We start from the raw sequence: 22,386 nt of genomic DNA, 5'->3' as shown, positions 1-22,386 counted from the left end.
GCAAGGGATCTGCAAAAAAATTTAAATCTAAATGGGGGTCCTCAGGTTGCTAATGTTTGAGACCTGCTGTCCTAACAGATAAAGCACAGGGTATTAGTTGGTGTCTGCTACAACCACCAAATCACACTAGGGCTAGCCCTCCTGCCCCGCCTCTTTTGGCTGAGGCTACAGCCCCGCTTGCTGGTTGCAGCCCCGCTATGGCCTAGCCGGGCTGGAGGGGGAGCCAGAGAACTCCGTCCCTCCCCCGTGGCCCCGGCTGCACAAGGTTTGAGGAGGTTTAGCCTCTATTACGCACTGCCCATGCACTAGGGAGTAGGATGACCAGATCCTTACACATCTTAATGTGTCGGGAAAACACTGCGTGTTCATGGGGGACTTTAATTTGAGTGCCATATGCTGGAGGTGCCCTGCTATCAGCACTGAAACACCCTTGAATTGCAAAACGTTATAGATGACAAGTTCCTCACTCAGAAAGCATTGCTGCCAACATGGGGGAAATTCTTTATTAGCTCTCGTCCTGACAGATAAAGAGGAACTGATAACAGAACTGAAAATGAATGGGGCTTAGATGTAAGTGATCATGACTTGATCACATCTGTGATGTGCAAACAGAATAAAATCTGGACCAGTAATATATCATACCTGCTGCTTTAAAAGGATCTCTCAGGCTGGATTGTGTAAGACTCATTTCTGTTCAAGAGCAGGTAACAGGGATCTCTCACAGACACCTTCCTCTTACCCTGGAAGGACAAACAGATGTATGTTTATCCTATGGTGCTGCTCAAAAATCAAGAAGGATCGTGCTTGTATGATCCCTTATAGCACTGACTTGGCCTCAGTTCTCTACTCTGCTGACCCTGTCCGCCAGACCTCCCTTGACACTGCCTCCAGAACTAGACCTGACCTCACAAGAGCATGGTCGCCTGCTGCATCCCAACCCAGCAGCTCTTCATCACACGCTATGGACACTCCATGGTTGACTCCGCAGGAGGCCGACTGTTCAGAGAACATGCAAAACATTCTCCTAAATAGCAGAAAGCCTTCTGCCTAGATAATTTACCTGTGAAATTGGACGCAGTTCTCCTCGTGATCTCAGAATAAAAACATGTTCTGGACTGTTTGTTCTGCTGGAAATAACAAGGCCTGGCTGTTAGTTCTGTCAGAGCTCACTAGCAGCTATCTCTGCTTTCCAGCCACCAAGTGCAGGTCACTCGGGATTCTCCAATTGCATGTCCGTTGGGTACTTAAAGGGTCTGGACAGACTATCTCCCTAGGTGGCGGATTCAATCCTTCCTTGGAATTTAAATCTACTGTTATCAGGGTCGAGGGGTCCACGCTTGGAACCAATGGCTGCCTGCTCTTTCCTTCGTCTTTCCATGAAAGGGGTGTTTGGGGTAGCAATTACCTCTGCGAGAAGAGTGGGGGAGTGTGAGCCTTGGGAGCTGACCCTCCTTACTGTACCATTTAGGCTGAGAGGAGAGCCCTAAGTAAGGTAAGCTCACCTGTGGTGGAACAGGAGAGGCATCTATAAAACCAGGCAGCTGGTGGCAGAAAGAGGCTGCAGGGAGGAGAACTGCAGTCGCTGTCCCTGGGATAAGGAGAGAAAGGGGTATTGGCCCCAAGAGGAAGGTTTGGCTAGTAGACCAGGAGGACATAGGGGTCTAGCTAGGGTGGACAATGCAAGCCTGGGACAGGCACGGTAGGGAGTACTCTAGGGGTGAGGCAGGAAGGTTTGGGGTAGTACAGAGCTTGGCTGCTGGAGACAGGACCCCTGGACCAGAACCCAGCATAGAGGGTGGGCCTGGGTTCCCCTACAGTCCCTGAAGGACTGGCACGATCCGGGCAGTGATCGTGAAGACCATCTGGGACTGTTCATCCCAGTCACTGAGGGCGCGTGCCTGGGAGGCTGTGGAGGATTTTGTAGAACCTCGGAAGAGGAGGACCATTGTGACTTGGCTGGAGGGCTAAGCCATGGAGACGAGGCGCTGCAGCTTCTGAGGAGCAAGAGAGGGGCCCCAGAGCAAGACAGCAGGCCAAGGAACAGTAAGAAGAGGGCACCAGGCTGAAAGAGCTGAGCCCCAGAGCAGCCAGCAGGAGGTGCCCCTAGTGGTGACTGGCAAACCCCATAACGGCAGCAGAACTGGACACAGGATTCCAGCAGTAGTTGCACCAGTGCCAAATATACAGGTAAAATCACCTCTCCCCTACTCCAGATTCCCCTGTTTATGCATCCCAGGATCGCATTAGCCCTTTTGGCTGCAGTCTTGCACTGGGAGCTCATGTTCAGCTGATTATCCATCACAACCCCCAAGTCTTTCACAGAGTCACTGCTTCCCAGGATAGAGTTCCCCATCCTGTAGGTGTGGCCAATATTCTTGGTTCCTAGATGTATACATTTATGTTTAGCCATATTCAAATGAATATGGTTTGCTTGAACCCTGTATCAGTGACCTGTAATCTCCAGTATTTACCACTTCCCTAATCTTTGCATCATCTGCAAACTTTATCAGCAATTATTTTGTTTTCTTCCAGGTTGTTGATTAAAATGTTAAATAGCATAGGGCCAAAAACTGAACCCTGGGTGACACACCCCCCCCCCCGAAACACACTTGTTCAATGACAGTTTCCCATTTATAATTACATTTTGAGATATGGCATTTAGCCAGTTTTTAATCCATTTAGTGTGTGACAAGTTAATTTTGTATTATGCTAGTTTTTAATCAAAATGTGATACCAAGTGAAATGCCTTACAGAAGTCTATTACATCAATACTATTACCTTTATCAGCAAAACCTGTAATCTCATAAAAGAGATAGGAGGCGGTTTGACAGGATCTATTTTCCATAATCCCATGTTGATGGGCAGTTATTACATTGTCCTCTTTTTATTCTTTATTAATGGGTTACTATATCAGCTGCTTCATTATCTTGTCCAGGATTGCTGTAAGGCTGACAGGCCTATAATTACCCAGGTTATTCAGTTTAATTATTGGCACAACATTAACTTTCTTCCAGTCTTCTGGGACATCCCCAATTTTCTGAGATGTATTGAATATCATTAATGGTCCAGCAGTTCTCTCGGCCAGCTCTTGTAAAACTCTTGGATGGAAGTTATCCAGGCCTGCTGATTTAAAAATGTCTAAGTTTGGTAGCTGCTGTTTAAAATCCTGCTGAGATACTAGTGGAATGAAAAGAGTCATCATATGATACAACTACATCATACAGCTTTTTCCCAAATACAGAACTGAAATATTTATATAACACTTTTTTGTTTTTTCTGGCATTATTATTGACAATTCTATTTCTAACTAGCAATAGACTGATACCATGTTATGATTCTTTTTGTTTCTAGTACATTTTTAAAATGTATTGTCCTTAACTCTGCTGGCAATGGATTTTTCCTTGAGTCCTCTTGCTTCCCTTATCATTTTTCTACTATTCCTAGCTTCTGATTTCTATCCATTACTATCAAACTGCCTTGTCTTCCATTTCTTATATATATATTTTCTATTACTGACTTCACTTCCCTCTAAGTTAGGTTGGGTTTTTTTGCCAGTGTGGTCTTTCTTCTGGATTGTGACTTCTTTGGATATCTAATGAAATGTTTTTAAACAATTCCTAAATCTCATTCAGAATGGTTTTTAAGGGGGGACAAGGACTGGGATGTGGTTGTGGCTAGACAAGGCAGGATGGGTGAGGCAATGGGGGTTGTCAGCCTGGGTGGAGGGGGATGGGTGCATAGGCACGGACTCTGTGGGTGCTCCAGGGCTGGAGCACCCACAGGGAAAAATTAGTGGGTGCTCTGCATGCACTGGCAGCCAAGAGCCCCTCCCCGCCCCCCCCATCCTCCGAGTGTGCCGCATCCCTGCTCCTCCGCCTATTTCCCAGCGCTTGCTGCCACCAAACAGTTGTTTGGCAGCGTAGCAAGCTCCGGGAGAGAGCAGAGAGGAGCAGGAACATGGCATGCTCAGGGGAGGAGGTGGGACTGGGCCGGGGATTTCAGGAAGGAGTCGGAATAGGGGCAGGGAGGGGGCGGGGACTTTGGGGAAGGGGTTGGAATGGGGTCGAGGCAGGGGTGGAGTCAGGGCGGGGCCGGGGGCAGAGGGGCGTCGAGCACCCACTGGTGCGAGGAGTTGGCACCTATGAATGGGTGAGTGATGGGAGCTGTTTTTAGCTAGGCGGGGGGATGGGTGAGGCACTTTGTGTCCTCATCTATGGAGCACGGTCATGGCCCCACTGGACACTACCACTGTGCATGAGGACACATGCCCATCTGAAGTGGAATACCCTGGCCCAGCGGCTGTAGGAGCAGTTCCTGGCGGGTCAGTCCCTCTTCTTCTCACTGGGCCAATTCCACAGGTGAGCTGAAAAGGAAACTGGAACAACACAAACTCCTTCATGTCCACTAAAACGGGAGGGGGTCTCCTAAGCAGCCTTTGAACCTGGGCCCCTCAGCCCCAGCTATGAGAACAAAGGCTGTGCGGGTCAACCACAGCAGAGGGGACCCAGCCTTGGCCCGTGGGATTCGCTGTTTGCCAGGGCTCATGGGCGTGGGTTTTGTTTCAGGCCCGAGGAGGTATGTGTGGCCGAGGGGCTACGTCTGTGCGTACGCAGACAGCGATGTGGCACAGTCAGTCTGCGCTGCAGGGCTCAGCCACCCAGTCTGTCCCCCTGGGCACCCGGGGGCTACTCCCAGCTCTGCCATGAGGAACCTTGGTTTGCGGCTGGCCCTGCTAAGAAATTCCACACCCCCACTGCCCAGAGAGCCCACAGCCAGCTCTCAGGGGCTTCGCCCTCGAGTGCCTGGCCCCAGAGGCACTGAGCTGTGGCCATGGGGAAGAACAGAAGAGCTGCCTTGGGCCACTTGAAAATTAATGCACACTTTAAATTTAGCCCACGGGGGCCACCCACAGCCCCCTCTTATCCCAGCCTTGGGCTCCCCCTACAGCTCTTCCAATAGCCCTCAATCCTGACCCTCAGCTCCCTGCTGGCCCATCCCTAGGCTCCTCCTACCCCCAGCTATGCCAGTGCCCTCAATGCTGACCCACAGACCTCTGCTGCACCATCCCTGCCTGCTAGTGCCCCTCAATCCCAACCCGCAGGGCTCCCCCCGCTCCCCCATGCTGGCTGTTGCTCCCTGTCTTTCATTCTCCCACAAGCTGCTCCTTGGCAGCAGGGAGAAGACCAGGGGGTGACGCTGGCCCTGCTGGCTGCTGTGCCTAGTCCCCTCTCTGGTGCCCTCACCCCAGCCCCGCCTACGCTGCCCGCCAAGCCAGAGCCAGGGAGGGCGAAGGACCTGCAGGACCAGGCAGGCGAGTTCAACGCTGAGTCTTTACTAAACCAAAATCTACACAGGGCGAAGCACAGAGCAGGGGGCAAAGGCAGCGATGGGCGGAGAGCACAGAGAATGATGGGAGAATGAGGATAGGCCAGCACAGCGGGCATGTCTGAGGCAGGAGTGATTCCCTGAGAGCAGGCTGGGTTGCTAGCTGCCCTTGCGGCCCTCGTCCCCCTTGGAGCAGGGTCCTTCGGCTCCGGGACACCTACCCTCCCCAAACATGCACTGAGAGGATGGCACTGCCCTTCCTGGGCAACACAGCAGCAGCCTGGGGGGGCACCAGTGTGGGAGGGCACCACTTGGATTACAGGGCCTACATGTCTCCCTGGTGGGGCAGACACCTGGCCTGGAGGGGTCATTCCTAGGCAGCCCCCTTGGCATTTCCCCCCTCCCAGCATCTGTCTCCATGGGGGCAGTGGGGTAGGGGCAGCTCGGAGTCACAGGGGAAGCTCTCTCCCTACTACCCAAGCAGCTGGAGATGGGGAAGCAAGAGGCTGGGCTAGGAGGGGCAGGAGCTCCCAGAGATGGGATGGAGGAAGCTGTGCCCCTCTCCCCAGGAAGATGAAGGAGTCAGACGAAGACTATTTAGCCCCTTTGGAGGGGCCCTCCTAAGGTCAGCCAGGCCTTCTCCCCCCATGACAGTCAGGCAGCCTGTGGGTTGTACGGTGCTGGGCGGCTGGGCTGGGTGGGCCCGACACTCCCGTCACAGCAGGGCGCAGGTACCCTTGCGCTTGATCTCGGAGGCAGAAGATAGCAGCCCCCTTTTGCGCTCGCTGTAGGGTGGGTAGCGCAGGGAGTCCATGGTCTCCAGGCCCATGCTGCGCAGGAGGCAGGCGCGGTGGTGAGAGAAGGTGTCAAAGCTGAACTTGCCGTGGTACGAGCCCAGCCCACTGTTCCCTAGAAACAGAGCAGAGCTCGGACACAGGCACAGGCCAGGGCCCAGCCGCGCCCACCCCCACGGTACGATTCCTGCCCACTGGGCCCTGCCCACACACACCCTCCCCCCCACAGTATGATCCCTGCTCACTGGGCCCTGCCTACACAGCGTGGCTCAGTCAGGGGGCCCAGCCACAAACATCCCCCACCCACGGTACGGTCACGGGGCCCAGCCACACACACACACCCCCCACGGTATGATCCCTGACCACGGGGCCCTGCCCACACAGCGTGGCTCAGTCACGGGGCTGAGCCCCCACCACACACACAGTATGATCCCACCCCACAAGGCCCTGCCCATACAGCGCAGCTCAGCCATGGCATAGCTGCAGGCCCTGGTCACATCGGAGGAGATGCAGCCAAGCAGCGTGTCCGTGGGCCGCTCTGTGCAGTCCCAGTGCCCCAGCCAAGGCCCAGTGTATGCACCATGCCCTGGGCAGAGATGCTGGGCCCTGCTCCCAGCCCGGATATCTGGAGGCAGCTGGGTCAGCAGTGAGAGGCTGCACGGCTCCGGGCTGTGATGGCTGGAGCTGATTAGAGCCAGGCCCCCACGTGCCACAGCCTGTTCCAGGAGCCCCATGGCAGACAGGCCCCTTCCCCAGGCTGTGCATCTAGCAGCCCCCCAGAGGCTCGGCCCCAGGCTGGGGGGCAGGGAACAGGGGCCCAGACATACCAATCCCACCGAAGGGCAGTGAGAGCAGCGTCATTTGCATTATGGGGTCGTTGGCACCAAAACCACCGCTGCTCGTCTGCTCCAGCACCCGGTGCACCAGCTGGGGGGAAGCAGAGATGGGGAGTGAGGGAGCCCCATTCCTGCCTGATACTGGAGTAGCTGGGGGTGGGTGCCACCCCATCGGCTGGCCAGGAGCCCCTCCCACACAGCTGCTTCCCTCTGGGAAGGGCAACCAGGCCCGGGGCAGGGTCTGGGACACTGGGGCCGTCTCTCCAATTCCTACCCAGCCCAGCCATGTTCTCCAGCCCGTCCTCTCCTGCCCCCTTGCCCTCGCCATGCGGTTACATCACTGCCCAGGCAGGTGCAGTTCAGCCCTCGCCTTGTAACAGCCACGCTCCTCCCCACTTCTCCCACCAGGGTGGTGCCCCACGTGTTCGCCCAGGACAGTCAGACCGTCCGACACAGAAGCAAGGGGGCTACAGGCACCAGGGCAGCCTCTGCTACCCGCCAGCCAGTGCCACGCACTGTGCTCATGATGCCCAGAGGGTGACTCTGCGGCTGGGGCCTTGTGCGGACCCCTGAAGGGCCCCAGTTGTGTCCTCACGGCTGACAGAGACCTGGGCTGGTTTCATGTCGGTCGTACAGTCTCACAGTGCCACCCCTGTCTGGACGCTTTCACTCCGCTTCACAGGGATTCAGCTTTGGCCTCTTCCCAATCTACTGGAGCTAAGTCCAGTGCATCTGCTCCCGAACCCAGCCAAGAGTGTCCACATGGGGGGCGGCTGACCTGGGGTGCAAAGCAGAGCCATTTTCCTGTGGAGACTGGCCCCAGGGTCGGGGCGGGGGGTTGCACTGGCCCAGCAGTAAATGGGTGAAAGGCCGGTTCCAGCATGAGTCCTCAGGCAGAACTAGCCCTAGATCCCTGCCCCGCACCTTGCTGTCAGCGGCGAAGACGTACACGACCAGCGGCTGCTCCCGGCTGTTGATGAAGGCGATGGCTTCGTCCACGTTGGGCACGGTGACGATGGGCAGGACAGGCCCGAAGATCTCCTCCTGCATGGCAGGCTCCGACGGCTGCACGTCCACCAGCACCGTGGGGGCTGTGGGGAGGGGCATCACTCACTGCACAGGGGCACATGGCAGCCCTCGTTTGCCATGGGTCTGCCCTCATCCAGCCCTGCCCTGGCACCGGAGCTCCCAGCACTCATTTTTCCACCATCAGGGCTCCCCCGGATCCACAGGCCAGAACCCAGCTCCCTGGCAATGGGTCCCCCAGAGCCCCGTACCCTGGCCAGGGCCCTCACCGATGTAGCGCTCCTTCTCGTCCGTCTGCCCCCCGATGGCCACGCGCCCGCTGCCCAGCAGGGCCCGGATGCGCTGGAACTGCTTGTCACTGATGATGCGGGCGAAGTCGGGCGACTCCCGGGGGTCGGGGCCGAAGAACTGGGTGATGGCGTGGCGCAGGGCGGGCAGCAGCTTCTCCTGCGTCTCTGCACTGCACAGCACGTAGTCGGGCGCGACGCAGGTCTGCCCCGCGTTGAAGCAGCGTCCCCAGACCAGCCGGTTGGCCACATTCTGCATGTCGCTCTCGTCAGCCACGTAGCAGGGGTTCTTGCCCCCCAGCTCCAGCGTCAACGGCGTCAGGTACGTGGCCGCAGCTGCCATCATGATCTTGCCCACTTGGGGGTTGCCTGTGGGGGTTGGGGAGATGCGTCAGGGCAGAGACCTGCCACTCTTCCACCCGAGGATGCAGGCAGCCTCGGCCTCGCCCAGGAGGGGGAAGGATCCTGCATCTGGCTGGGAGCTCCAGTCACTCCCAGGCCCAGTCTTCAGGGGCCTCAGGGCTCGGAGAGTCACTCAGCTGGGATCCCAGCTCTGGAGAGCCTCCTCTTGGCCCAGTCAGGACAACCCCGAGGGGCCCAGAGCCACTGGCCAGGCCCCAAGTGCGGGCCCTGGCAATGGGCTCTGGGGGGAGCTCCCTGGGAGAGGGTAGGCAGAGGACGTGTGTAGGGGGGGGGCTGGACAGTGCCCTCTGGTGTGGAAGGGGAGGGAACCATGGGAAGGGCTGGGCCACTCAGGACATACCAGTGAAGAAGATGTAGTCAAACTTGTTCTCCAGCAGCTGGGTGGTCTCCACGGGGCCCCCAGTCACCACAGCAAAGCAGTCCTGCAATCGGAGAGGGGAGGGTGTTTGGGGTGATCCTCATCCTGCCTCCTTTACTCTGCCCCACTTCTGCCCATTACTGTACTGTTTCCCCTCTCTGCTCCCTGTGGCCCTGTCCCTGTCACTCTGGCTACCAGCACTGACGGGGCATTGGGGGGGAAGGGGGCACTGGGGAGCAGCTCAGTGGGTGCGGGGATGCAGTGGTCGAGGTATTGTGGAGCACAGAGGATAGCTGGGTGTGGGAGGCTGGGGCAGGGGGCAGGGGGCTGGGCACGGTGCTAGGCATGAAGAAGTGGCTCAGCGCCTGGGGAACAAATGGGCATGGTGCCAGGGGAGGGGGCAGCTCCTTACCTTGTCCAGGTAGCTGGGCAGCACCTCAGCCACGAGCTTCTCAGTGCTGCTGCTGATTTCGGAGGGTTTGATGATGACACAGTTCCCTGGTGGGGCAGGCGGGACATCACTAAGCAGCACAGACACCTCCCCTCCCCAGGGCCTTGCCGCAGCACCCCGACCCACCACTAGGGAGCACTGCAAGGATATGCCCCCCAAGAAAACACCAGGAGCCTCATTTGGTGCTGGGGCAAGGCTCTGGGTCAGGAGCCCTGCCTTGGAGCACTTGGGGACCATGCTGGGGGTGGGACCTCTTTGCCTGGGGAGGGTTCCAGGCTTTGGAGTTTTAGGTCCCTGACTCACCAGCAGCGATGGCCCCAACCAGGGGCACCAGGATGAGGTGCAAGGGGTAGTTCCAGGGCCCGATGATCAGCACCACTCCGTGGGGCTCCTTCCGGATGAAGGCTGTGTCGAGCTGAGTAACCTTCAGGGGAGGCCTCAGCATCAGGACCTGGGCGGAACAGGTCCCAGGTCCAGGGGGGGACTGAACTTGCCCGTGGGGATAGGAGTCCTAGCACGGTCGTGGGGGCACGTCCCAGTTCAGCCCTGGATGCTTGTTCCCACCCGCCGCAGGCCTCGACCTGTGGGTGTGTTTCCTCCCCTATCCCCGCAGCTCAGCCCCGGGGGCACATCTCCCCATTACCAGATTCTTCACCACAAACTCGTCCTTCATCCAGCTGGACAGGTTGTTGAGCGCGTAGTTGACCTCGTTCTTGACCAGCATGACCTCAGAGAGCTCCGCTTCCAAGCGGGGCTGGGGGCATACAGCAGCGTTATCTTCAACCCCTACCCATCAGGGACCCCCCCACCCGATACACAGCTCTGCCCATCCACCACTACAGACCCTGGGGGCGGTGTGGGGCAGGGATAGGACCAGCTGGGGGAAGCTCACGGGGGTGGGGGCAGATGCAGTGCCATCTCCCCTGGCAAAAGGACCCCTCATGGGTCAGTGCGGTCCCCGGGCCAGTGGTGCCTGGACTCTGCGCCAACACCAGACTCTCACACAGCCACCTGGGCGCATGAGGCCTTCTGCCAGCTCCGGGCAGCCAGGAGATGCTGACCCATGCCGGTAGGCGATCCCTGGCCTCAGATCTTCTTGCCTTTGTCACCTCCCAGCTGGCCCCAAGCAACGCGACAGGCCTGGGCACAGAGCCGTCCCACCTGCAGGAAATGCCAGCTGGGGCAAGTCACCGTAGCACATCTCCTCAGCACCACAGGAGCCCTCACCCCATAATCTCACCCTGCACTGGCACCCCATGGACAAGAGAGACCAGGGCTGGGTCAGGCGCGTCTCAGCGCTCCATGGCCTGGGCCCGGCGTATCTAACAGAGCCTAAAGCCCAGGGAGGGGGACCGGGGTTGACAGTTCCACTCCTTGGGCCGGGGGACTCTGCCACCAGGCAAAGCTGGTTTGTGTAGGAGACAGAGCCTCCTCCGGGGCCGGTCACAGCCCAGGGAATGAACTGTCCTGGGAACTACGGTTCATCCCAGCCTTCCCCTCCAAGGGCCAGGTGCTGCTCCCAGTGGCCTTCACTGACAGAACCCAGAGCAGCAAGGACATTTAACTAGACCCTACCAAAACACCCCCACCTGCACACACACAGTCCCGCCCCCAGGGGAGAAGAGAGGGGACCACATGCTGCAGTCACCTCGCGTAATGCACAACCCAGAGCCCTCGGCTCCTGCGGGTAGGAGGGTGGGCCAGAAACCTGGGCAGATGAGTCCCCAGTGCACCCTCTGCTAACTGCGCTGTGGGGGATCCCCAGGGAGACCCCCATTCCCCCTCCAACCCTTCCCTACAGGGAGACCTGCCCCCCACTTGCCCTGCGCTGGGCTCAGCCCCGCCCGGCTCACCTTGCGCATGTCCGAGGCCATGGCATCCAGGATAGGCTGCTTCTTGTCATCCAGGAAGCGGCCCAGCGCCTCCAGCTGGGAGACCCGGTGCTCAGCGGTGCGTGTCTTCCCCGTGAGCCACACAGCACGCAGGCTGCTCACAAAACCCACATAGGGGTTCATGCTGGTTGGGAGGGGGTAGGTCAGCCTGTCCTAGGAGGACCCAGAGTCCCCCCCCCATCCCCAACTCTCCATCCACACAGCCGCTGACCCCCACCCACCTTCACGGCCACTGATCCTTCCCCCTGCCCATTCCCACGGCATCTGAGCCTCTAACTCCCCTTTCTCTGCATCCGCTACATATCCCCATACTCTCTGATCCCCTAATCCCCACTCCCTGTCCATCCCCAAGGCCTCTGATCCCCTAACCCCCTCCCTCTGCATCCCCTGTCCATCCCCACAGCCTCTGAGCCCCTAGACCCGCTCCCCCCTGCAGTCCCTGCCCATTCCCACAGCCTCTGAGCCTCTGACCATGCCCATCCCCACAGTCCCCAACCCTGACCCCTGTCGGGGGGGGCACAGGCAGTGGGGGGGTCTGCCCCCTGGGGGGGGTGCAAATGGGGAGTGGAGTGGTCCAACCCCAGAGGGGCCCAAAGGTTGGGAATTTCAGTGAAATCAGGGACGCGGGGGGGGGGGGGGCAGCCACAACTTGGACACAATCCCACAACCCTCTTCTGCCCCCTACCGCCCCATGAAGCAAGCCCTGGCCTCACCGCCTGATCACCCTGCCCCCGCAGCAGGCCCCGCCCCCAGCACCTGTTCACCTCGCCCCCGCAGCAGGCCCCGCCCACAGCACCTGTTCACCCCGCCCCCAGCACCTGTTCACCTCGCCCCCGCAGCAGGCCCCGCCCCCAGCACCTGTTCACCCCGCCCCCGCAGCAGGCCCCGCCCCCAGCACCTGTTCACCCTGCCCCTGCAACAGGCCCCGCCCCCGGTTCCGGGACCCCCCCCGTACCACGTACCTATCGCGGCTGTTGGGATTGGCACAGCCCCGCCCCCTTCCCGCCATGCTGATGACGATTGGGCACCGGCCCTCCGGCGGAGGAAGGTGATTGGCTGGGCTGGGGCGGGGCTGAACCAGGGGTGGGATCTTGTGGCCCTTCACTCGCTGTGATTTCCTGCCGGGTGACGCGGCCACGGCTCCATCCCCCGCCTCCCAGGGCAGGGCAGAGACCTAGAGCCGTCAGCGCCCAGCGGCGCTGGCGGGGGCTGGGAGCCAGGACTCCTGGGTTCTATCCCTGCTCTGGGAGGGGAGTGGGGGTAAGAGCAGGGGACAGGCAGGTCTGCTGGGTTAGAGCTGGGGGCTGGGAGGCAGGACTCCTGGGTTGTAGCCTCACTTGGGGAGTGGGGTCTAGTGGTTAGAGTGGTGGCAAGGACAGGGGGCTAGGGCTCTGGTGTCCTTTCCTGGCTTGGGGAGGGCAGTGGGGTCTCGTGGTTAGAGGCTGGGGGCAGCTGAGAGCCAGGACTCCTGGGTTCTATCCCAGCTCTGTCCTGCAGTTGTTCAGAGCATGGATTTATCCTCCCATCAGTGTCCCGCACAGGTGTGACCCTACTGGCCTGTGGCCCGTGGCTCCCTGCTGTCAGTGTGAGGATGGGCCTGCCTGGCCTGTGCTGGGTGTTGGTTTGGTTGGGAGGAGACTCTGCTATTGGGTGCTCTCCCCAGTAAGATGCTCGGAGGGGCAGGGACTGGTGGATTAGCGCAAGAGCCCAGCGCTGCCACTGCCCTCCTAGGCCCTAACCCTGCTTCAGTCAGCAGGGCTTGGCCTGGGCCCCCTTTGTGTGGTGGTGGGGGGGTCTGGCTGCCCCAAGTCGTAAACCTGCTAGCCCACCCACTCGGCTCTGCACCCCACAGCTGAGGTGACCCACAGAGCTTGGTGTCTCTCGGCACTCGGCCCCTCACCCAGCAGCTTTGGAGTCCGTCTTGCCTGTGTCGCTACCCGTGGGCGCCTTCCCTGGGGTGTCTCTGTTTGTGTCTATGTTGTTAGCCTGGAAGGTGTTGGTGGCTTTCAACAAACGTGTCTTTGATCTATAGAAAGTCAAAGAACTGGTTAAACTCAATGGCTGTGCTAAGCACGTGTCATTCAGGCCAAAGGAATGGAGCCATTAAATGTCCCTTTGTGTAGTGGTAGCTGGAAACACCAGGAAGCCACTGTCCAAGGCAATGAACCTCATGGCAAAGCTAATCACAAGCCAAGGAGCTTTCCTGGGATTGATTGCAAATGTGGGGGGTGGGCAAAGGGGGGATACTGATTTGTTGTGTGTGAAAAAGCAGCCAGGCTGCAAGAGATGCAGCAGAGAGTGGGGCCCTGGAGGAAGCAGAGACTGGGCTGCCTTCAGGCAGGGAGCTCTCTGGAGGGGCAGCCTTGGATTTCTGAGCAAGGGACCTGCCTCCTGTTTCTTTGCTGGGCACAGGGGACCGGACTCTGGCTGCGTTCTTTGGGCAGAAATGGGATTGCACCAAAGAACAGCCCTGACACGTAGCCCCCATTTCTGCTTCTAATGGAAACAGCCTGGCAAGGCCTGAATGAACCACTGGGGCTAGGGTGACCAGATGTCCCGTTTTTAAAGGGACAGTCCCATTCTAGAGACCTTTTTTTTTATATAGGTGCCTATTACCCCCCACCCCAGTCGCAGTTTTTCACAGTTGCTATCTGGTTACCCTAGCTGGGGCCAAAGGGACGATAATGTTTTCAGCTGCAAAGGGAAATGCCCCACAAATGCTGCACCTGGCGTGTGTGTGTGGGGTGGGGCGGGGTGGGTGCCCTGCTGGAGCTGAGGATGTGAAGGATTTACTGTGGATGGACTGAGGAAAGCCCCCGCGATGGGTACAGCAACCAGGCAGAGCTAAGGGTGGCCATGCGTGCTGTGAGTTCCCTTAACCAAGAGACCCTGATGCAACCCACCTGGACAGGTGGGGACTCTCTCTGTCCCAGGGGCTGGAGCAATGGGGTTATCTCCAGGAGGAGAAATGGGTTCCTTGCATGTACACAGCTCAGGGGTGACGACGCAGCCCTGGAGTGGGCCTACCAATGCTGGGAACCCTGCTTCCCTGCCTCACCGGCTCCTGGGAGCCAGGAGCAACTACTGGGTTACGAGAAGCTTTGCAGGGAGTCAGGCCTATCCTGATTTCCCCAACTGCTGTTCAAGGGGTCACTTCCTATCCCACCCCAGGGAGAAGGGTGCCCCAGGCTGCAGCCAAGATAGGCCACACCCCACCCGGCACCCCCTGTACCCCACAACTTCTCTCCTGTGTTTGCCATCCAGCAGGAGAACAGCTGCCTTCAGACGCCTGGCTTCTGCAGTGATTCTGTCAGTCGCTCCAACATCGATCAGGAGTATGGGGTTATTTAGGCTTCAGGGGCGCGGTGTACGGGGCCTTGGGAGTCCTGCAGCCAGTGAGGAAGGAGGTCACTGGCACAGCACTCAGTAGTGCCCAGCTCCAAGGGGGATGCAGCCTATCCCAGCGGAGGGCAGGGGTGGGCACGGAGGAGCACAGAGCACCACTCGGCCTGTGGCCCTCACCAGGTTCAGTAGGGTGTTTAGGGGTACCTATGGGGTACAGAGCAGTGGCAGCCCGGGGAGATAGGATTCGGTCTCAGGATTAGCATATTGGAACTATTGTAAATAGAGGCTTGAACCCATGGCCCCTGGCTCTGAAAGCGGGAGGCACCACTACCCAAGTGCCAGGGCCGACGCCCCTGGCTGGAGGGCGCAGGAGCAGAGCCCTAAGCCTGTGACTCGGTGTGGCCAGCAGAGGGGAGCGGAGACCCCAAAGCTTAGTCTGGGATGCACAGTGAACGCCAGCCCCTTCCTGGGTACATGCCAGGGCTGGGAGCAGGAGTCTGTCACCCAGCCCCACGCCCACTCACGTTCCCAGGCACTTGTAACTGGCCAAACCTGTCGGAGCCACCAGGCAGCCTCTCTGCCTGGGGGCAGCCCAGGGAAGGGATGAGCCCAACAGCTTCTCCAAGGAATGGGTGCGACCCACCCCAGGCAGGTCTGAGCAGTGAGAGGAGACGTGTGGGTCTAGGAGCCCCTGGGCAACTGGCTCAGATCTCTGCATACAGCTCGGGCAGCAGGAAGAACAGGCCCAAGGAGAGCAGCTGGGACCCATGGAACTCAGCCATCTGACTGCCAGCTCCTCTCCCCTGTCCCAGGGCTGGTCCTCATGGGACCCAGTCCTGAGTCTGAGGGGATTTGCAGTGGGGTAAGCTTCCCCCACCCTGCAGTATGTAACCGAATTGCAGTATGTAACCTATCGTTTAAATTAGCTGCTGTACCAGATGATCAGAGGATAGCTAATGTGATGCCAATTTTTAAAAAGGGATTCAGAGGTGATCCTGGCAATTACAGGCAGGTAAGCCTGACTTCAGTACCAGGCAAATTGGTTGAAACTGTAGTGAAGAACAGAATCATCAGACTCCTGGATGAACATGATGTGTTGGGGAAGAGTCAACATGGTTTTAGTAAAGGGAAATCATGCCTCACCAATCTACTAGAATTCTCTGAGGGGGTCAACAAGCAGGTGGACAAGGGGGATCCAGTGGATATAGTGTACTTGGACTTTCAGAAAGCCTTTGACAAGGTCCCTCATCAAAGGCTCTTAAGCAAAACAAGCAGTCATGGGCTAAGAGGGAAGGTCCTCTCATGGATTGGTAACTGGTTAAAAGATTGGAAACAAAGGGTAGGAATAAATGGTCAGTTTTCAGAATGGACAGAGGTAAATAGTGGTGTCCCCCAGGGGTCTGTACAGGGCCCACCCAGAGCCCATTTCTGCCCCCCGTGCCTTGGGCATCCCTGCACTGGGCTCTGGCCCTTGCATCCCTGGTGGATCCAGCCTTTCTGCCACCCTGGTGGGAGGAGCAGTGCAGTTTTGTCCCCTTCCATGGAGAAAGCTGAGGCACAGAGCCAGGAAGGGGCTGGCCCTGTTGTTCAGGCACGGGGTGGGACTCAGGAGAACTGGGCTCCCTTCTGGGATCCCTGCCAGCCCTGGATCTCTCAGGGCACTGCTTCCCATCAGTACATCAGGGATAATAGCCCTGGCCCACATGTGTGAAGAGGCACAGCCCAGCCCAGGTACAGGGCTTTAGCTGGTCCTCAGGCCGCCAGCCCAGGGCTGGGCACAGCGCCCAGTGCCTTACCACAAGCCTCTCCAGGCTCCTCTCACTCACCAGACAGCAGAAGGGCTGGAACCTCCTGGGGCAAGGGGGCAGGAAGCCGCCCAGGGCCCAGCCATGCTGACACTTCCCCACAAGGTGCTATTTGCACTTACTGCATTAGCCACCTAGTGAGCTGGACCCAGCCTACAGACCCCAACGCTGTCCACATGGGGCCACCAGGAGATATCGGACAGCACTGACTCCAACTCATTCCTGCCCTGGGCCTGGATCAGAGCCAGCACTCCCTAGGGGGGAAAGGCCCCCTGCCTATTCTCAGGCCCCCTGCCTATTCTCTGACCCCCTGAGCCAGCCTGCCCTCAACCCTGGGACCAAATAGGAGCTGGCACCTCCTAGAGGGGAAAGACCCCATGTCCCATCCCCACCACACACACCTGAGCAAGCCCGCCCTCTCTAGGACTGGATTGGAGCAGGCACCCCCTAGAAGGGAAAGGCCCTGTTCCAGGCTGGACACCCCATTGGAGTGGCTCAGCGAGGGACGTGTACCTGAGGCACTGCCCATGCACTCCGGGGTTGGGTGCTGTTGAGGTGGGAGCTCAGCATCTTGCTGGCTTCTCGCAGGGATTTCCTCCGACTCAGCCCTCTTGGCAGTGTTGTTTGCTCAGTGCTTCACTCCAGCAATGCTCGTGGGTGGGTGGCAGCCAATTGGGGCACAGCAGAGAGGGCGGGACGGCTCCCCACCTCTGTGGAAACACAAAGCGGAGTGCAAAGTGTACAGCAGGGCAGTGCCTCGGAGATGGGGGTGATTGCCAGGGGGCACTGTGAGCACCCCAGAGAGCTGGGCACAGCTGCACCACGCCGCCTCACTGACACCAGCCACAGCCACGCAGGAACCTGGGGACCAGTGCTCCCTGGGAACCACCCTCACACCACCACCCCTGGGACCCTGTGAACCCCACTCCCCTCACACTGCCCACCCCCAGGACCCTGTCCTAGGAACCCCCTCCACTCACAATGCCCCCCTGGACCCTGCCCTGGGTCCTCCCCTTCCCTCACGCTGCCCCCCTGGAAACCTCCCTCCCCTCACACTGACCCCCTGGACCTTGCCCTGGGAACCACGCTCACACCACTGCCCTGGGACCCTGCAAACCCCCCTCCCCTCAAACTGCCCCCCTGGACCCTGCCCTGGGAACCCCCTGCCCTTCACACTGCCCCCCTGGGACCCTGCCCTGGGAGCCCCCCTCCCCTCACACCACCATCCCCTGGGAACCCCCTTCCATTCACACTGCCCCCCTGGGACCCTGCCCCGGGAACCCCCCTCCCCTTATACTGACCCCCCGGACCCTGCCCCAGGAACCCCCCTTCCCTCACACTGCCCCCCTGTGAACCCCCCTCCCCTCACACTGACCCCCCGGACCCTGCCCTGGGAACCCCCCTCCCCTCACACTGCCCCCCCAGGAACTCTCCTCCCCCACACTGTCCCCCATGGGACCCTGCCCCAGAGGTTGACTCTCCGGGGCTCAGGCAGATTCCCACCCATCAGCTTGGCTGGGATTAGTCATGATCTGATTCTGAAAACCCCACACCCTAATAATCCCACAGAATCATGTGTGGGAGGTGACACAGCTGGGCCCCTGTGCCAGCACATCTGCCCCTGCCACTGGCATACCCGGCAGTAACTCACCTCCCGCAGGGATCCGCATGCCGGCCGGCTCCTTGCCCTGCTAATTACCGTTCCTGTAAGCAAGGGGTAGTGGCAGTAGTGCCCCAGGTACAGAAGGGAAACTGAGGCACCAAGACAGGAAACAGCCAGGCCAAAGTCACCTCCAGGAGCTAATGTCAGGGAAAGAGAGCTCCAGGCCCCGCACAGGGGTGAGGCCCAGTTGGCCTTGCCTTGCTCCACCTCAGTGTTCTGCATGGGGAGACTGTGCTGCCTATGAATCCTCCCCCTGCCATCACTAAGGCAAGGCTGCCAGCCCTGCCCGCAAAGGTGGGGGGCTCTGCAGGGTCCGTGGCTGTGTGAATTGCCCAGCACATCTCCTGCAGCCTGCTGTGGGCCAGGATGCACACTACATGCCCAATCTGGGGGTCCACTTAAGGCACCCTGGCCTGGTCATTCCTAGCCTTTCCCACTGGTTGTTGATTGAGTTTAACCTGAGTCCTCTGCCTTTTCAGTGTGGATGGGGTCCTGTTTCTGCTTCCCCCCCAAGGCCCCAATCCCCTGGCCCCCCCAGGACTAAGTGCCCAGCTCCTCAAAGGTCTTTCAGCTCCCAACATCCACTGAAATCAAACTCCACTGTCCCTTTGAGGAGCTGGACCCAAGTTCTTTGCCTTGGAATTTCTTTCATTTGCTCTTAATGGTTGTAAATGGCCCCGGGCCATTGGCCCCTGTGGGGCTGCCCTTGGGAGACCTGCCAATGGCCCCTGCCTGCTGCCAGGGGGCCCGACAGACCCTGCTTGTGGGGAGGGGGTGCAGAAACGAGAGGGAAAGCAGGTCCCTGGGGGGAGGGCAGAGCTGACCTAGCGCTGAATGGAGCGGGGAACCCCCTCCCTCCCCCCGGCAACTGCTTCGGCAGGGGGTAGAGCCAGCTGCCTGCCCAGCCTGAGCTGTGGGGAGAGGCATGGGAGGCGCAGGGCTGGCAGGTCCTAGACTCCAGGGCTGGAGGCGCAGGGCCGGACAGGACGCCAGCCAAACGGATCGGCAGCATTGTGCAGGTGCTGTAAGGCCGGCTCAGCGCTTCCTCCTCACGCAATGCTGCATCTGCAACACAGGGCCCCTCCAGCCAGGGCGCCTTGGGATCCAGCAGCCTCTGTCCCTCCCAGAGGTGGGGGAGGCAGAAGGCCGCCCCTCTGCAGACGCCCTGTGTATTAAACAGTAACTAGTTTTAAAAAATAACTTTTCTGCTTATAACAATAATTTTGACACAAATGTGTTTTAGTCTTCATTTAAAAGCGGTGAGAAAACATTAATTCATTTTAAACAACAGGGTTATACATTTCACGTTTGAAATAGTGTGAAATATAAAAAATGTGTTTAATTTATAAAGGGGGGGTCACACTCAGAGGCATGCTGTGTGAAAGGGGTCAGCATTACCAATACAAAAAGTTTGAGAACCACTTCTCTAGGGATGGGGCTCTCTGCTATCGGGGAGAAGGGGAAATCAGCTCTGGTCAGCTTTGTTTGCATCACACTTCAAGCTGGCTTAGCCCCAATTCCGTGTGTTGCGGAGTTTGCTCAGAATTGGTTTCTGTGTCAATTGTCTCAAGGATTGTGCCCTGTACTTGGGACCAGGACAGTGGCATTGCGCTGGGCCCGGGGAGAGGGGTCACTCCAAGCCTGTTGCTAGTGACTTTGGTTGGGTAAGGAAATCCTAGCTTGTGCGAGAGGAAAGTTGTATTGCAGAGAGTAGAGGGGTTTTGCCCTCTGTGTAGAATGAGGGGTTGTCCTTTGCAGCAAGGCCTCAGAACCCATGGGAGCAGGGCAGAGCCCACAGCTGACTGTGACTCAATTTGAGGATGCACAGCTGGAGCACCACCTTATTCCAACAGCCTGTGGAGAAAGCAGGTGTGCAGGGGTGAATTTACCACAAGCACGGGTGTAATCTGATGAGCTGATTGTGCGCTCAGAGGAGCACAAAGTGAAGCAAGGCTCCTGTGAGTGTCAGGTCGGGTAGTGAAGCTAGCAATGAATGCAGCTGTTCTCACAACTGGCACTTCTGTAGGTGGGGCACCTTGCACCCCAAGAAGGGGGAGTCCAGACCCTCTGATCCCATGGTCAGGCCCAGGTAATGACAGAGAGCTCAAGCCCATCCTTGGATTTCGAAGTGTCGCTGCACTAGGAGATCCCAGGAACGCCAAGCTGCGATTCACGATGCTGACTCAGCCGCCTCGGCCCCCTGTGCAATGAACAGGGCGAGCCAGGCACCTTCGAGGGTCAGTGAAGGGTCACCGGACGGCGTTGCGAAAGGGCAGCGGGATTGACAGGATAAGCCCTGCAGGAGGGTTGCCCTGCCTGGAGAAGCAGCAAGCTTTGGTCAAGAAACACCCTCCGAACTCAGCAGAGAGACTGATGCTCAGGAGGCGGTGAGCGGGTCCTGGAGCAGGCCTGTTTTGCGCCAGGGGGTGTGGCTGCGGCAGCCTGGCCAGGGGACGCCCCAGTAGAGGTGCTGAGCTGTCCTCAGCGTGAAGCCTGGCTGGAGCAGCAATGGCACAAAGCAGAGTTCGCCCTGACCCATGGGATCTTCACGCCCCTCTGGCAGGCTGGGCAGAGGCAGAGCTCTTGGTGCAGCACGTCTGCAGTAGGGCTAAGAGATCTGGACTTGGCTAAGGCAGACAGAGGCTCCCTGAATCCAGGGGGAGGGGACGGGTGGGGAGCAGGCTCCGGAAGCACGGAGCTGGGCGTTGCTGGTTTTCTTGTTTGGAAATATACAGAGAGGGGCTCTGGGTTTTTCCATCTCCCGCAATAGAGGGATCCTTGGGGGTCCGTGTTCCCTGTGGTGCTCAACACCTGCGAGGGGGGAGGACAAAGGGCCAAGGGGCAGCAGGGGGCACGTTAATGTCCCGATGTCAGAAATAGGAGCAGGGCAGCAGGGGGGAGCTCTGATTTCTTTTATGTACTGAGCCTGGAGCTTGTTGCTCCCTCAGGCACCCGGCAGATGAGTTCACACAGACATGTGCACACTTGTGTCTACAAATGCACACCCCCCCACACCTGCACCCACACGCACACATCCCTAGGGACACCTGCACCCACACACCCTCAGGCACACTTGCACCCTCATGCGCACAAGTTCTCCCAATACCAGGGGCACCTTGCCCCTTGTAGCTCTCTAAAAGGATGGAAGGTGCTGGCTACACACACCCCCTTACATGGGGGAAGCCAGACGCCAGGGAAGCCATGTACTCTCACTGTCTGTCTGGGGCTGTCCAGCCAGCCCCCCAGCCAGGGCTTGTCAGGTTGAGTAGCAGGGCCCTGCCACAAGTCCCTATGCCCCCGCCCCTCTGCTCAGCTGGCTGGCCATTCTGCCCACAGGCTGCCCACACCAACAGTGCCATCCCAGGCCTGGGCTTTGGAAGCCAGGGCAAGGCCCCAGGCAGCTCCCCTCCAGAGCAAGGGCCCAGCCAGTGCCCACCTGTACTGCTGCTTGGCAGGACGCAGGTGCATTCCCGAAAGCAGGAACAAAGGCGGGCGATCGAGTTACCAAGGGGCCTCTGGGCAACGTGTCCCCCTGCCGCTCATTCCCTGGGCACGATGCCCAACCTGGCTGCACTGCAACCTTAGCACTGCCCCAGCCAATCTACCCGGCCCAGCTGAGGCCCCCCCTGTGAAGGCTCTCCCTGTCTTTCTGGCCGGGTCCCCCCATCGTGGCATCCGCCCACCTCCTCCTCGGCACCATCCCTGGCAGCGAGCTCCCACCCCTCCCCTCCTGCCCGGGGGAGTGGCGACTCTGCCAGTAGCTCCCGCGCCATGCCAGTCTCCGTGCTGGAGTGCCGGTCCCCTTGCCTCAGCGCCCCCTGCCCCTGTCTCCTCACCGCTGAGCCCACAGGGAAGGCCTTGCTGAGCTGGCACAGGACCCAGCCACCAGCTTCACCTGCCAGCCTCGCTACTGCTTGGATGGCTGCCCGAAATCCAAGGAGCTGATTGGCCGTGCCAGGGCAGGGGGTGGGAAGCGGCCCTCAAATCTCACCGGGGTTATCCCACAGAGTCAGCCCGGGGCCCGTCTAGCCCGGTGTCCCAGCTCCAGCCAGCTGCTTCAGGACAGCACCAGGATGCCTGCAGTTGTGGGACAGTTGCCCCCACCCTGGCTAAGTTCCTGTTCTCGGTGCCATCTAGTAGAAGGAAGTTCCAGAGGTCCATGTAAAATAACACTGAATTTC

The 22,386-nt window shown here is 59.1% G+C and overlaps 1 protein-coding gene across 1 annotated transcript; it reads right to left on the bottom strand.

Annotated features, from left to right (window-relative positions):
* Positions 1–6,040: 6,040 nt before the first annotated feature.
* LOC144266352 (aldehyde dehydrogenase family 3 member B1-like) lies at positions 6,041–12,401 on the bottom strand. Its single transcript, XM_077819807.1, has 10 exons — positions 12,355–12,401; positions 11,354–11,516; positions 10,144–10,254; positions 9,804–9,924; positions 9,462–9,547; positions 9,032–9,113; positions 8,251–8,637; positions 7,880–8,046; positions 6,947–7,046; positions 6,041–6,234 (listed from the first exon to the last, which is right to left on the bottom strand). Exons 1-10 carry the CDS (start codon positions 12,399–12,401, stop codon positions 6,041–6,043), a joined length of 1,458 nt encoding a protein of 485 aa, XP_077675933.1.
* Positions 12,402–22,386: the final 9,985 nt, after the last annotated feature.

Source organism: Eretmochelys imbricata, chromosome 6 (assembly GCF_965152235.1).
Source record: "Eretmochelys imbricata isolate rEreImb1 chromosome 6, rEreImb1.hap1, whole genome shotgun sequence".
NCBI classification, from domain to species: domain Eukaryota; kingdom Metazoa; phylum Chordata; order Testudines; family Cheloniidae; genus Eretmochelys; species Eretmochelys imbricata.
The sequence above is the reverse complement of the archived record's forward strand: the minus strand, read 5'-3'. Positions and strand labels throughout refer to the sequence as shown.

Coding starts and splice junctions, on each gene's coding strand:
- LOC144266352 (XM_077819807.1), bottom strand. CDS start 12,401: ATGGCGGGAAGGGGGCGGGGCTGTGCCAATCCCAACAGCCGCGATAG. Junction 9,925..10,143: donor AGTTTGTGGTGAAGAATCTG/GTAATGGGGAGA, acceptor CCTCCCCTGAAG/GTTACTCAGCTCGACACAGC. Junction 7,047..7,879: donor TCTTCGCCGCTGACAGCAAG/GTGCGGGGCAGG, acceptor GCTTCCCCCCAG/CTGGTGCACCGGGTGCTGGA.